The 16,665-nt window shown below is 39.0% G+C and overlaps 1 protein-coding gene across 1 annotated transcript in view; it reads left to right on the forward strand.

The window, feature by feature from the left end:
• LOC143647067 (uncharacterized) overlaps positions 1-14,256 on the forward strand; it is an 89,980-nt gene extending 75,724 nt beyond the window's left edge. The window contains 1 exon segment of the mRNA XM_077116697.1: positions 2-14,256. Within this exon segment, the coding sequence (XP_076972812.1) occupies positions 2-202 (201 nt within the window). The 3' untranslated portion in view covers positions 203-14,256.
• Positions 14,257-16,665: the final 2,409 nt, after the last annotated feature.

Below are 16,665 nucleotides of genomic sequence, written 5' to 3' on the forward strand. Positions count from 1 at the left end.
TGGAGAGAAACACTTTGAGTGCCATACATATGAAAAAGCCTTCAGTCATTGTTCTACTCTAGAGACAATTAAGACTGGAGAGAGACCCCATGAATGTCCTTTATGTAGGAAAGCTTTCTCTCATAGTTTTGCCCCCAGGCAACATGAGAGGATGTGCAGTGAACAGAGCCATAAGTATGTCATCTATGTGGGAACACCTTAATTTTCTACAATTAGACATCATGAAATTATTCCAACTTGAGAGGAAACCTGTGACTGTCATCAGTTTTGGGGAGCCTTCAACCAATATTCTGACCTTAGATGGAATGAGGAACTCACACTACATGTTTGGAATATGGAAGAGATTTCAGCCATAGCTTTAATCTTTAAGCACACCTGAGAACTCACATTTTATAATCAGTGTGGTAGTACCTTCAGTCATCAGCACTATTTCAGTTAAACTTATATAGAAGAGAATTAGTATGAAAATCATCTTCATAACAAAGACCTTAGTAGTTGTTAAAGTGATATACCATCTTAAGCAAGAACTTATATAAGAGAAAACTCAACGATAATTTTAATGGAAGTAGAAAGTCCTCTTCTACCACTCTGATAAGCAAGCCAGAGAAATTCCATGTGTGGAATTCTATGTATTCAATATGGGAGTGCCTTAATTTGTAACTTACCCTTTAGTTGAAATGAGTGGATTTAATAGGAATGAATCACTTGGCCTTTAATTACTATGCACTCTCATTCAGTGATACAAGCCTTGGTGTGCTAAAAATGCTCAATTTAGGAATAACCATGATAACATGAAATGAGAGGAAAAGGTCACATATACACAAAATCAAATAAGAGCCAAAAGTGTTTATTACCAGGAGATGCCCCTTGGGGCAGATCCAGAAACTTCATGATGGAGAATATATTCAATGTCAATATCATGAAAGATCATTTTTTCAGAAATTGGGGGGCTGAGGTGATGGACATGATTTATTGTGTCTCGTGAGGAATAGTGTTTAAGGGGATTGGTATAATTGCTGGATGTTTGGTGATTGAGTTATAGATATCAGTGGTGGAAATGCTATAGGTCTTGATATAAGAGAATCTGAAGAATTTGGTAATTAGTATAAATGAATATACTTCTGTGGTTGCCTATAATGGATCAGTGATGTACATTTTTGGGGTTAGTGATTAAATATCTGAAGTGTAGGATCTGATACATTTGTTTTTTTCTGGTCTTAGAGGGAACTATTCCTCATCTTGGTAATAGCAATATATATCAGTGGGTAAGAGGGTCCTGTACATAGTAGTTCACTGCGTCAAACAGACATCCAGGTAGTTCAATTTCCCCTCACTAATGGCCGATTAGGGAGTATAAGTCCTAACCCACTGAACTAATTATCTTAATAGTAATAGATTCCAAAATCTACAGGGCCGATAGGCAATGCTATTTTCATGGTCTAAATGTGGAAATTCAGTCCTTGACATTAATTTTGGAAAAGTTATCATCCAGAGCATGCATATATAAAAAATTTTCAGCTAATTTCATAATTTTAAAAAACTGGTGAATGCTTTCCTACTAAAATTGGGGGCAATGGAAATATTTCTGTTCTCATCAATATGCCATATATTTTATGAAATATTAAAAAATGGGTTGCTTTACCCTAAATAGAGACCAAGAAAGGTGGTAGTCTCTCATAATTCCTAGTATATATAGACATAGGAGTGGACTGTTGTGTAGTGAAATAAGTCACAGTGTAAAGAAAAAGTAGAAAGCTTGGAGAAAGGAAAGGAAACTTTGTTTTCAGACAACAGACTGGGTATATAGAAACCACTATTAAATTTGCAAAAGAAAATTCGAGGCCATTAATTTTAGAAATGCCACAGGGTTTGAAGTAAAAGTAAAATTTGATTTCTCTATCCTAGAATTTGATTGAGAAATAATCCATGTTCCCGGGCCCATAATTGTATGGTGTCAGAATTTTCATTTCCACTTTGGTTTTGGATCCACACTAAAGCAGAAGCAAGCATGGGAAATTCAGCTACTTCATAGATGTGACTGAGGCTAAGTCCATTATCCTCATCCTCCTAGAAGGAATCATCCTCAACCTTTCTCCCACCAGGATCTCAAGCCTCATTGGGTGTGAAAAGCAGTTTGGTATAGCCCTTACTTTCTATTTCATTCCAAAGACATCCATCATAATAGGATCCTTGCTATATGCATAAACATGAGTAACATAAGTAGTGCCTTTCCATACCACCAGTTGTATCCAAAGGTCTCTTTGCTATAGTAGGGAATATTTGATCCTCCAATCACGTTCCATCCACAGAACTGACCAAACTGCTAAGCCATTGGTGATTGGTTCCCCATGAGGCAGGAAACAGGTACATTGGTGTGCTTATGTCCATGTATACCAGGATTATTAAGACCACTCAAAGTTCAGCCCATTGGGCACTTTGTCCAGTATCAGAGGTGGTATACAAGGAAATAGTAGCTGCTACCCAATGGGTGACAGATGGCATCTGGTGGGACATGCATGAGTCAGGGTACACTGGATTTCAATTTACAGAGGGAAGGGCCTTCTTCTGGTGTTGCAACAGGCTCATATTTGATGGGCACCTTGGCCAACCCCTCATGCAAATATGTTACTCACTGAGGACCTGGGAAAACACAGGCCTGAATTTACCACTTCCATTTGATGATACTCTGTCTTTAGGCACTACTTGAATAAGAGTACTAATTTCCCAGAACCGAGAATATTATGGGGTTTCTAACCTCAGGAGGACCTGTGAGCTCTTGGCAATCTTTTCCATTTCCATCACAGCCCAATGTTACACCAGAAGTTTTTCATAGACATTATACTGGGCTGCATCTCAGAACTTTGGGACTTTGGGCTCTAAAGTCCTATGACTCTTTGTTCCCTATGATCTGTTGCCACATTTCCCTTCTACTGGAATGCAGTTTTCAATGTCCCAGTAGTAATAATTCCACAAAGGTATCACATACGGAAGTTCTTTCTTATGGCCATTGTATAATTATTACTTGAATCATTCATTACATTATTCTATTGCCCCATTTGCTTGAAAGTTATAGGGAGCATGAAAGACATCATCATGCAGTGGGGCACACCCATTGCTGGGGTGCATGAGTTGTAAATGAGATACCTTTATTGTATTGGCATCTTGCACATCAATTCACATAGCCCATGTATTTCTCCAAGGCTGCAATGAGGGTTCCAGCATCCACATGCTAAATGTGAATTGCTGTCCCATATCTTGGATCTGAGTCCTTAAGTGGTGAGACACCATTAGAACCCATAACTAGGGATAAGTTGTCTAATGTTATTTAGTTGGGATTTTATTGTAAAGCCTAATCCCCACCTGATAAAGCCCATCACATCATGATGTGTCATCTGAACTCATTGTCAGGAATCACATGACCATTCTGCCTTTGATTTCTGCCTTTTCCAGAGTGAGTCCACATGATTTGACCCATTCTTGCATCTGAGTTGGGTTTCTGTATTCTGTGATGGATCCAACAGGCAGTCGTGGCAACTTGTTGGGTAAATAGTTGGTCAACATGGAAACTCCATTTGTATTCTAATTCAAATGGCCTTTTGCAATGGGTGTCCACAGTGATGATAAAATCATTTTCTTACCTCTTAAGCTGTTGCTGTAGCCCCTGTAACCACATGGAGGGCCTCCTTATAATCCAGTCATTGATTTGTTTCTCACTGGACAATATGGATTGATAGTTTGCAAGAGCCAATGACTCCATAAATGTGTAGCAGAACATTGTTGGAGTAGCCTGAACCACCATCACCACTACATGGAAGTCAACCCTGTAGACAGAACACCCTCATCCAGTCGCAATCAAAAGGTGGTCATTCTTGGAACAGATGGCCTCCGTGGCCCAATGGATTCCATTAGCTGTGAGTTTTGCAGTTTGATCTGTGACCCAAGTCAGATTATCGACTGGCGTTCTCCACTTAGCCAAAGAAGAGACAGGACCATCCTCTGTGGGCTGTTTGGCCCCATCAGCACAGTAGACCTTTGTTCGAGGCACACATTAACTTCCTGAGGTCCTGCTGAGGCTTGCTCTTGGATGTACCATATTCATTTAATAAGGAAGCTTTGTTAATCCTGTCCTGATTTATTAGCAGGATTAGTGAGTACCCATATGACTATGGGCAGTTCTGGCCTTAGAGATGCAGAGGGCTCATCAGTGATTAAATGCTCGGTCTTTAAAGGTCCAATAATAGACTAAAAGCTGCCATTCAAAGCAGGGGTTGGTATTTAGCTGCTACCTTGGATAGAAGTAATATTGTGTAAGGCAAGGTGACTCATCTTCCTTATCTGTCTCATTATGATCACAGTTGGAATTGTTTTCCTAACTGTCCGGTAGAGGCACAGTGAAGACTCAGCACTCCATATGTGTTGGCTAAGGTTCTGTAGAGAAACAGAATCAGCAGGAGATATCTGTAAATATAAAAGTTATAAAAATGTCTCACATAACTGTGGAGAGGTAGAGTCCAAACTCTGTAGGGAAGGCTGCAAGCTGGCAGCTCCAATGAAGGTCCTCAATGACCTCTCAGGAGAGACTAGCTGGACAACCATGGGGATGTAGGATACTAAGATCTGTAAGGCAGGTTGGAAGCTGGCAACCCCAATGAAGGTCCTCAACAAACTCAGGAGAGGCTAGCTGATTGAAGCAGGAAAAGTGATTGTCTCTTCCCAATCCTCCTTAAAAGCCTTATGGTGATTAAATTAAGCATCACTCATTTTAGAAGACATTCCCCTTAGCTGATAGCAAATGCAGCCAGCTGTGGATGCAGCCAATGTGATCATGATTTAAGTCATGAAATGTTCTCATGGCAACAGACAGGCCAGTGCTTGCTCCACCAGTCAGCTGGGTACCACCACCTGGCCAAGTTGACATATACCTGACAATGACACCATACATCCATCTCAGTACTCAGGTCTCAAAGGGCATCTATGCAGTCTTCTAGATTTTTCCTGCCACCGCTCTTCCTCCTACTCTTTATTGGCACCTATGATGGCACAACCTTTAACCTGGACCTGCCCTTCCTCTTGCTGATATTGGCATTAGCAGTGTACTTCTGGAAGGATCATATCAGTTTCTGCATCTTCTATTCTGTTTTAATAACAAAAGCCACAGTGCCCTGAAGATGGGCCTCACCCCTTCTTTTATCTTTTCCTCTTTTGTCTTTTCCTCAAGTCTTTCTTTGACTTCCCTCTATGGCCCTTCAGTGCATCTTCATCTTGCCTGAGTTTCACCTCTCCAGGCGAAACCTCTCTGCTGCTTCCACCACAAATTGGAATGTTGTAGTAGGTATTTTCCATAACTTTGCCTCCCATCATCCCCAGGGAGAAAAAGAGGGATAAGGTTGTCTTGCACAGAAGAGGCCCTTTTCTCTTTAATGCTTCCAGTGCTGTTTCATCCACATCCTGTCCAGGAAAGGAACCATATGTCTATTATCTTAACCAAAAGGGAAATTATGGCCTTGTGAACAGTTTTCCATGTATTTTTTGTTGAGAAGTTCCCCCAAGTTGGGAACAATGATATCATGCTCCAAGGAACTTGACTAATGTGGCATGGGCTTGTCTCTGTCCTTTTGGTTGTGCTGTTCATCATGGGCAAAAATGTGTTTTAGCAGGGTACCAGTAATTAATTTCCCCAAGCTGCATCATTTAGCTTAAGATGAGTCTGCAATGGCCTCTCACTGAGTAGATGCACTAACCAAGCCACATTGTATTCCCCTGGCTCTTTTCTATATCTGTCTTTAACTTCTGTATTTCACTTGTGAAAATATACCTGGATTCCCTTTGGGAGACATTTGATACCCTCGAGACACCTTGGTTGTTGGTGGGAGGTGTGCAATCAGAGTCAGGTTAAAGTTTCCTTACTCTTCCTAGTATGTACTTCTCATATATTGATCCTCAGCCATCAAACCAGTTCATCCTCTTTAACAGAAAGGTTTCTCACATTTCAGTTGTCCCCATGCAGCTAGAAGGAAGCAAGCAAGCCTGTCACTTCTCATTGTGCCAGAATCACTTTTGGCTTACTGAATTGAAGAACTATTATGCCTCCACCATGCCATGGGGTGCTTTTTGGTGTTCATGCTCACAGCACCAAACCTTTTGGGGAAGACATTTATTACCATCTCCAGGTGAGGAGTCCTACCTGAGAGATGTCAACCCATTCCATGTAAATGCTGGATTTTTCCAACTAAAGACCAACATACACAGGCAGTAGATGGGATACTGCTTAATCACATAGAGAAGAGACTGTGCAGGATCAGCTTGATGAGTGAGCATCAGGTCCCCATAGCCATTAGGTCCCCTCTGAAGCCTGTATACCCTACTTTTCTGTGTGCTGTTGATAAGGGGCTCACTCCCTCACTGCAGGAAGCATACATAGCAATGGGAATTGATGAGGTGCCATAAAATATACATATATATCCAAGGAGTCTCCCTCACTGCTGGAAGCATGTGAATGTTTGCATATATTCTGAGCAAAAGGAGAAGGAATGAGCCAGCAAGCCATTCCATTTCAACATTTCAACATTTTCAACATGAGAATGGGAAGTGCCAGGAAAGAACTTGCTATCATAAAGTATAAGATAAATAGCTCTTGATTCACTGGCATATGGGAGTGAATAATAATCAGCAATAGAAGTGGAGATGAAGTTCAAAGCTTTATCCCCTAATGATCCAACACCCAACATTACTGAGCAGCAGACTATCTCCCAGTAACTTCCATCCTTTCAATATATAGACAATCCCCAGTTAATTTTTGGTTTAATTATTGTTTTTTTAATTGTAAAAACTTAACATACAAATATATATTCTTGACATGAGAACATTCCATACATGGTGTACAATCAGTGGCTCACAATATCATGACATAGTTGTGTATTCATCAGCATGATCATTTTTTGAACATTTGCAGCACTCCAGAAAAAGAAATAAAAAGAAAAAACTTAAACATACCATACCCTTTACTCCTCACTCTCACTGACCATTAGTGTTTCCATCTACCGAATTTATTTTACCCTTTGTCCCCTCTATTATTTATTTACTTATTTTTATCCATATTTTTTACCCATTTGTCCATACCCTGGATAGAAGAAGCATCAGACACAAGGTTCTGACAATCACAGTCACATTGTAAACGTTATATCTTTATACAATTGTGGTCAAGAATTTAGGCTATTGGAACACAGCTCAACAGCTTCAGGTACCTCCTTCTAGCTGCTCCAATACACCATAAACTGAAAAGGGATATCTATATAGTGCTTAAGAATAGACTCCAGGATAACCTCTTGACTCTGTTTGAAAACTCTCAACCACTGGAACCTTATTTTGTCTCATTTCTCTCTTCCCCCTTTTTGTCAAGAAGGCTTTCTCAATTTCTTGATGCCAGGTTCTGGCTTATCTCAGGCTTTCTTTCCTGCATTGCCATGGCAACTCACACCCCTGGTAGTCATGTCCCACATAGAGGGGAAGGCAGTGAGTTCACATGCTGAGTTGGCTTGGAAAGAGAGACCACATTTGAGCAACAAAAAAGGTTCCTGGGGGTGACGCTTAGGCCTAATTTTTACTAGGCTTAACCTGTTCTTTGCAGGAATAAGTTTCATAGGGGCAAACCCCAAGATTGAGGGCTCAACCTGTTGATTTTGTTGTCCCCACTGCTTGTGAGAACATCAGGAATTCTCCACATGGGGAAGTGGAATTTTCCCCCTTTCTCCCCATTTCCCCAAGGAGACTTTGCAAATATTTCTTTATTCACTGTTCAAATCACTCTGGGATTTATTGGGACATCACAATAACCTGGACAAACCTGCAAAATCTCATGCCCTATTCAAGGTTCCATGTACTTATGGTGTTCAATTAAACTGTCCATATGTGTATGTTAAATTAGGAAATGCACTAGTCAAAATATAAATTTTGTATGAAATAAACATTTCTTGCTTTAAGTCTCAGAAAGAAGTTGAAAATTTAAAATACGAATTACCATCTATTTTGAACACTGTGCAATATTGACATTCCTTTGTTCTTCCTCAAGCAAAAACATTTTTTAATTTGTACATTTAGTCACTATTCTTGTATACTCTAGGCATTTCTAGACTATACCATCTCAGTATTTATCATCTAACTTTCCTCCTGGTTTCACATGAGCCCCTAGCCCTCCTCCCACTATCATTCTCACATTCAGCCTCATTCGGTGTACTTACATTATTGTGCTACAATCAATTGTGCTATCCATTTCTGAATTTTTACAATCAGTCCTGTTCTATAATCTGTGTCCCTTCAGCTCAAATTACCCAATCTCTACCCTATTTCTATATCCTAATAACCTTTGTTCTTAACTGAGATTCTCCAAGTTCATTCAGTAATGTTAGTTCATATCAGTGAGACCATATAGTATTTGTCCTTTTGTTTCTGGCTAATCTCATTCAGCATAATATCCTCAAGGTCCATCCATGTTGTTACATGCTTCATGACTTTATTCTGTCTCACAGCTGTGTAATATTCCATTGTATGTATATACACAGCTTGTTTAGTCACTCGTCTGTTGATGGACATTTGGGCTGTTCCTGTTTCTTGGCAATTGTAAATAATCCTGCTATAAACATTTGTGTGCAAATATGTTTGTGTCCTTACCCTCATGCCCTCTGAATGGATACCTAGGAATGGTAATGCTGGATCATATAGCAATTCTATACTTGGCTTCCTGAGGAACTGCCAAACTTCCTTCTACAATGGTTGTACCATTTTACATTCCTACCAACAGTGGATAAGTGTGCCTCTCTCTCCACATCCTCACCAGCACTTGTCATTTTCTGTTTTATTGATAATGGCCATTCTGGTGAGTGTGAGATGGTATCTCATTGTGGTTTTGATTTGCATTTCCCTAGTAGCCAGGGAAGTTGAGCATTTTTTTCCATGGGCAGGCACTGGGAATCTGAGCATCTTTTCATGTACCTTTTACCCATTTGTATTCTGTCTCCTGAGAAGTGTCTGCTCACATCTTTTACCCGTTTTTTAATTGGGTTGTTTGTCTTTTGTTGTTAAGTTAAAGAATCTCTTTACATATTCTTGATACTAGACCCTTATATGTCATTTCCAAATATTGTCTTCCATTGTGTAGGCTCCCTATTTACTTTCTTGAGAAAGTTCTTTGATGCATAAAAGTGTTTAATTTTGAGGAGTTCCCATTTATCTATTTCTTTCTTCAATGCTTATGCTTTGGGTGTAAAATCTAGGAAACTGCCTCCTATTTATAAGATGTTTCTCTTCATTTTCTTCTAAAAGTTTTATGGTCTTAGTTCTAATGTTTAGGTCTTTGATCCATTTTGAGTTAATTTTTGTATATGGTGTGAGATATGGATCCTCTTTCATTCTTTTGCATATGGATAGCCAGTTCTCCAGGCACCATTTATTGAAGATTATTCTGTCCCAGAGGAGTTGGCTTAACTGCCTTATCAAAGATCAGTTGTCCATAGATGAGAGGACAATGTTCTATTTCTGAACATTCTATCCAATCCCATTGGTCATTATCTATCTCAATGCCAGTACCATGCTGTTTTGACCACTGTCGCTTCATAATATGCCTTAAAGTCAGGTAGTGTGAGAACTCCAACTTCATTTTTCTTTCTTAAGATATTTCTAGGTATTCAGGGCACTCTGCCCTTCCAGATAAATTTAGTTATTGGTTTTTCTATTTCTGTGAAGTACATTTTGGGGATTTTTAATTGATATTGCATTGAATATATAAATTGAGTAGAATTGACATCTTCACTATATTTAGTCTTCCAATCCATGAACACGGTATGCCTTTCCATTTATTTAGGTCTTCTGTGATTTCTTTTAGCAATTTCCTTGTAGTTTTCTTTGTATAGGTCTTTGGTATCCTTAGTTAAACTTATTCCTAAATATTTATTCTTTTGGTTGTAATTGTAAATGGAATTTTTTTCTTGATTTTCCCCTTAGATTGCTCATTACTAGTGTATAGAAATACTACAGTTTTTTGAGTGTTGATCTTGTAACTTGCCACTTTGCTGTACTCATTTATTAGCTCTAGTATTTCTACTGTGGGTTTTTCAGAGTTTTTAACGTATAATATTATATCATCTGCAAACAATGAGAGTTTTATTTCTTCCTTTCCAATTTGAATGCCTTGTATTTCTTTTCCTCATCTGATTGCTCTGGCTAGAACTTCCAACACAATGTCGAATAAAAATGGTGACAGTGTACATCCTAGTCTTCTTCCTGATCTTAGGGTAAAAGCTTTGAATCTTTCCCCATTGAGGATGATGTTAGCTGTGGGTTTTTCATATATTCCCTTTATCATGTTGAGGAAGTTCCCTTCTATTCCTATCCTTTGAAGTGTTTTCAGCAAGAAAGGATGTTAAATTTTGTCAAATGCCTTTTCTTCATCAATCAAGATGATCATGTAGTTTTTCTGCTTTGATTTATTGATATGGTGTAGTACATTAATTGATTTTCTTATGTTGAACCATCCTTGCATCCTTGCATATCATGGTGTATAATTCTTTAAATGTGCTGCTGGATTCAATTTTCAAGAATTTTGTTGAGGATTTTTGTATCTATATTCATTAGAGAGATTGGTCTGTAATTTTCTTTTCCTGTATTATCTTTGTCTGGCTTTGGTATGAGGGTAATATAGGTTTCATAGAATCAGTTAGGTAGCGTTCCCTCCTCTTCAATTCCTTTGAAGAGTTTGAGCAGGAATGGTACTAGTTTTTTCTTGAATGCTTGGTAGAATTAAAGCATGACACTATCTGGTCCTGGACTTTACTTTTTTGGGAGCTTCTTAATGACTGATCCAATTTCTTTACTTGTGATTAGTTTGTTGAGGTTGTCTGTTTCTTCTCGAGTCAATGTTGGTGGTTCATGCCTTTCTAGGAAGTTGTCCATTTCATGCACATTGGCTAGTTTATTAGCATAAAATTCTTCATAGTGTCCTCTCATTACCTCCTTTATTTCTACAGGGTCAGTGGTTATGTCTCCTCTTCTATTTCTGATTTTATTTATTTGCATCCCCTCTCTTCTTCTTTTTGTCAACCTTGCTAAGGGTCCATCAATTTCATTAATTTTCTCAAAGAACCAACTGCTGATTTTGTTGATTTTCTTGATTGATTTCATGTTCTCAATTTCGTTTATTTATGATTTAATCTTCATTGTTTCTTTCCTTTTGCTTGCTTTGGGGTTAGTTTTCTGTTCTTTCTCTCACTCTTCCAAGTGAACAGTTTATTTCTCAATTTTTGCTCTTTCTTCTTTAACATAGGAATTTAAGGCAACAAATTTCCCTCAGTACTGTCTTTACTGCATCCCATAAATTTTGGTATGTTGTGTTTTCATTTTTATTTGCCTCAAGATCTTTACTGATTTCTCTTGTAATTTCTTTCTTAACTCACTGGTTGTCTAAGAGGGTGAGCCTCCATATATTTGTGAATTTTCTGACCCTGTTATTGATGTCTAACTTCATTCCTTTATGATCTGAGAAAGTGTTTTCTATGATTTCAATCTTTGACTTGCTTTGTGACCCAGCTATGGTCTATCCTTGAGGATGATCCATGAGCAGTTGAGAAAAAGGTGTATCCTACACTCCTGGGATGTAATGTTCTATAAATGTCTAAGTATAGTTCATTTATTGTATTATTCAAATTCTCTGTTTCTTTATTGATCCTTTGTCTAGATGTTCTATCCATTGATAAGAGTGGGGAATTGAAGTCTCCATCTATAATGATAGGTGTGTTTATTTCTCTTTTCAGTGTTTGCCTCATGTTTTGGAGCACTCTGGCTCAGTGCATAAATATTTATGATTGTTATGTCTTCTTGTTGAATTGTTCCTTTTATTAATACATAGTGTCTTTCTTTGTCTCTTTTAATTGTTTTACATTTGAAGTCTAATTTGTTGTATATTAGTATAGAAAATCCTGCTCTTTTCTGATTATTATTTGCATGAAATATCTTTTTCCAGCCTTTCACTTTCAGCTTTTGTTTGTCCTTGGGTCTAAAATGCATCTCCTGTAGACAGCATATAGATGGGTCCTGTTTTTAAGTCCATTCTGCCCATCTAAGGCTTTTGATTGGGGAGTTTAATCCATTAACATTTAATGTTATTAGTGTAAGGGCAGTTCTTTCTTCTACTGTTTTGCCTTTTGGATTTTATATGTCACATCTAATTTTTCTCTTTTATTGATAGTCTTCATTGTTACACTCTTCTCCACACCTCTCCTATCTTTTCCTGTCTGCCTCCAGTTCTCCCTTTAGTATTTCTCACAGAGCTGGTTTCTTGGCCACAAATTCTTTCAGTGATTTTTTTGTCTGAAAATGTTTTGATTTCCCCCTCATTTTTGAAGGACAACTTTGCTGGATATAGAATTCTTATTTGGCAGTTTTTCTCTTTTAGAATTTTAAATACATCATACCTCTGTCTTCTCATCTCCATGGTTTCTGCTGAGAAACATACAAATAGTCTTACTGGGCTTCTTTGTATGTGAGGAATTGCTTTTCTCTTGCTGCTTTCAAATTCTCTCTTTCTCTTTAACATCTGATTTTCTGATTAGTAAGTGTCTTGGAGTATATCTATTTGGGTCTATTCTGTTTGCGGTATGCTGCACTTCTTGGATCTGTAATATTAAGTCTTTCATAAGAGTTGGGAAATTTTAAGTGACAATTTCCTCCATTAGTCTTTCTCCTCCTTTTCCCTTCATTTCTCTTCCTGGGACACCCACAATACATATTCATGTGCTTCACATTGTCATTCATTTCCCTGAGTCCCTGCTCATATTTTCCTATTCTTTTCCCTGTCTTTTCTTTTGCTTGTTGGATTTCAGATGTTACATCCTCCAGTTCACTAATTCTTTCTTCTGCCTCTTGAAATCTAACATTGTAGGTTTCCATTTTTTTATCTCTTCTACTCTGCCTTTCATTCTCATTAGTTCCATGATTTGTTTTTTCAGACTTTTGAATAATATATATATAATATTTTGTTATATTAAACAATAAAAAATTAAAAATGAGAGAGATCATGATCTCAAGAATAAATTAATCAAGAAAATCAGGTGCCTAGAGACCAGCAAATAAAAATTACATCATTCTAGGAAGTACAAAATTACATCATTCTTGGAAGCATTCTAGGAAGCTCAGTCAAAGAAACAAAATTTCAGATGAGATATAGTAGTTGAAAGAAATAATTATAGATGTTCAAAGAAATCTAAATCAATTCAATGCATTTGAAAGATAATGTGGTAAAAGAGATGACAGATATAAAGAAGACACTGGATGCTTGCAAAAAAATAATTTTGGGGAATGAATGGCATAAAAGAAGAGATAAAAATGCAATGGAGACATACAACAGCAGATTTGAAGAGGCAGAAGAAAAGATCAAATTAGATGATAGGGCATCTGCAATTTTACAGAAGAATAGATAGGGAAAAGAATGGAAAATTTTGAGCAGGGCCTCAGAATTGATTAGCAGCATGACACAAATGAATATACATGTTGTGGGTGTCCCAGAAGGAGAAGAGAAGGAAATGGGGAGAAGAAAGAATAATGGAGGAAATAATCAGAAAAGTTTCCAAATCTTATGAAAGATATCAAATTACAGGTCCAAGAATTGCCGTGTACCCCCAAACAAAAAGTACACACTGACCAATCAGATTGTCAGATGCCAAAGACAAAGAGAGAATTCTGAAAGCAGGAAGAGAAAAGTGAGCCATCATATACAAGGGAAGCTTGAGAAGACAATGTGAAGATTTCTCAGCAGAACCACAGAGGTGAAAAGGCAGTGGTATGATATATTTGAGGTACTGAAAGACAAAAGGCAATGGTATGATATATTTAAGGTACTGAAAGAGAAAAATTGCCAAACAAGAATTTTATATCTGGCAAATCTGTCCTTCAAAAATGAGGGAGAGTTAAAAATATCTTAAGATAAGCAGACACTGAGAGAGTTTATGAACAAGAGGTCTGCTCTACAAGAAATACCAAAGGGAACACTATAAGCAGATAAGAAAAGCAGGGAGAGAGAGGTTTGAAGAAGAGTGTAGAAATGAAGATTATCAGGAAGGGTAAATAAAAGGGTATAAAGAGAGAAAAAATATGACAAATAAAATCTCAAAGGCAATATGGTTAAAGAAAGTACTGCCCTTACAGTAATAACATTGAATTTTAATGGATTAAACTCCCTAATGAAAAGAAATAGGCTAGCAGAGTAGAAAAAAGAAATGAGAACCTTCTTGCACTACATTGCCTTACTGCCTCTGTGCTGATTTCAGGGTTTGTACTTTGAACAGTCATATAATCAGTGGAGTTGGGTAGGGGCTCTGTGGGTTCCTGCAGGGATCAGGGAGCTGAGGAGATTGGGGAAAGTGAGCATGGCCCTAATCTTACCTTGGGGGCTTTGATATTGAAGTGGAGGCAGTTCTCATCCCTATAGATATTGTCCTGGCAGGAAAGAGATGATGTACAGGAGTCTCTTCATGAAGTCCTGGGCTTTCAAAGCCTCTGCAGGCAGCAGGAGAGACTGGCATAAGGATGGCCACTGACCATGCCTTTCCCTGCTACAGAGCCTTGACCAACCCCAGCCTGCTTACACCTTTCCAGCTGAGGTGTCACTAGGGGTACTCTGTGGCTTTATTGGGGGAAAAAAGCAATACCTCTGAAAATTTAGGCAAAGTCAACAAAATGGCTGAGATTCTCATCAATGCCTCCACTAAACCTCCTTCCATGTAGACTGTGCCCAATTGTGAGTAAGATGTTGGCTGGGTGAGGCCTGACTTGGGCCTGGTTTGCTGGAATCAGAAGTGGCCAACCATGGCAGGCACTAAATACAGCTTCAAAGTTTTGGGAAGGAGAACATTTCTGTATCTGAGAGCAAGACAGGGCCACTGCCTTGAAGAAGTGGCTCTCTGCCCATCCCTCCTCTAAGGGCCTTGCACCAGGAAATTCTAGTGGAAGTTTGGGTTCTGACTCTGTCTGCCTAGCTGTGACCTTAACCTTTAGTTTCTTCATCTTTAACATGCATAGTGACTGTTTCCCTTATGGGCCTGTTTGACTTCAGGCTTGTCAAGCTTCCAATATGGTAAATGCTCAGTGTACACTAGCTGGATGGATTGAATGTTTGTTTCCACCCAACTGTGAACATTCTGAGGAGTGGGCCCTGCTTTTTCTTCTTGCCTTTTAGTGCCAAGGTGGCTGTACATGGAGCTTGGAACCTGAGGCCTGAGTCCTCACAGCCCCTGCACTCTGCTGGGAAAGATCCCACCAGGAGGATTTCCCACACCAATCCTTGTCCATCAGAATTGCTGCTCTGTTTCCAGGCCTAGCTCTGACCTTGTTTCAATTTGGTTAATACATCTAATCCTCACAAGGGTCTGAAGGTTGGTGCTCTCATATACCCATATTCCATGGAGGAAACCAAGGCTCAAACGTTTTCCTACTTGCAGCGACCCTGGAAGTGGTTAACTGACCCCCAAGCCAAGCTCTTTTCCCTTTTCCAGTGCTGCCTACCTTCCCTGAGCAACTGCTGGGAGCAGATCTGCTTTTCCTGAGTGGCTGAGGCAGTTTTCTACTTCTTGGCTTTCACCTCTGCCAGGTTATCATGTGGGGAAGGCAGGACAGATCCCCAAACCTAGACCCAAATTTCTGGTTCTGCCAAGAGGGATTAGCCTTATTTTTCCTAGGTCCTCTGTCTTGAAACTAAAATCTCTGTAAATAACAGAACAAAAAAACTTGAAAAAACTGAAAAGTGGAAAGAAATGTGGGCTCTCTACATGCTTGTGGAACCACAGATTGTTGAGTTCCTTGGTTTTACTTATTAGCTAATATTTTTCTGGACAGGGGCTATGCAGAAGCTGCCAAAATGAAGTCTCCAACTGACTCATACAAAAAGAGCTCATCTTCCATTCTCTGCCTGTGGGAACCAGATTCTCTTCCCTGATGTGAGAGAGCTGAGAGGCTGACCAGAGAGCTGATCTCCCATCCCCTACCCAGCAGAAGCAGGCAGTTTTTCAATACCCCAACCAGCAGTGGGTTGTGGGCTGAGAGGGGAGCTAAGTCCCTGCCATACCCCACATCCATAAGACTGAACAAGATAATGCAAGATGAGGCTGATAAACACCCTACATTTGTGCCCCTTAGGTGATAAGTGAGGTCCACTGCTAGGCTGAACCTCCTTGACTCCCCTGTATCAATGAGTCTGAAGGAGACAGTGTGGAATGGAGTTAAACAATCATTAGTTCTGCCCACACTCTCTTCTTCCCTGGTTTCAGAGGACAGGTTGACAACCGAGCTTCCAAGCCCACCTAGCATCAACAAGTAGGAATGAGGCAAGATAACTGACAATCTCCTTGTCCCATCCTGAGTGCCTCCACCCTACACTGAAAAGAAAGTTGTAAAAGTGGTTTAACCATTAGGGAGAGCACAGGCATTTCATTTCTTGCAGAGGGTACATATTATTTCTCTGTCAAAAAGGCAAACACAGATTCTTCAGGTATAGTGTGAGTATCCTAAATTACCTAAATATTTAATGAGAATAAACTAGTACCAAATGTCTAGTGAGTGTATAAAATCTTTAAATAAAAGAAAATATATAGGGTAGTATGGCTAGAATGCTTTTGACAACTTTGT

The sequence above is a fragment of the Tamandua tetradactyla genome, chromosome 9 (assembly GCF_023851605.1).
Source record: "Tamandua tetradactyla isolate mTamTet1 chromosome 9, mTamTet1.pri, whole genome shotgun sequence".
NCBI lineage: Eukaryota > Metazoa > Chordata > Mammalia > Pilosa > Myrmecophagidae > Tamandua > Tamandua tetradactyla.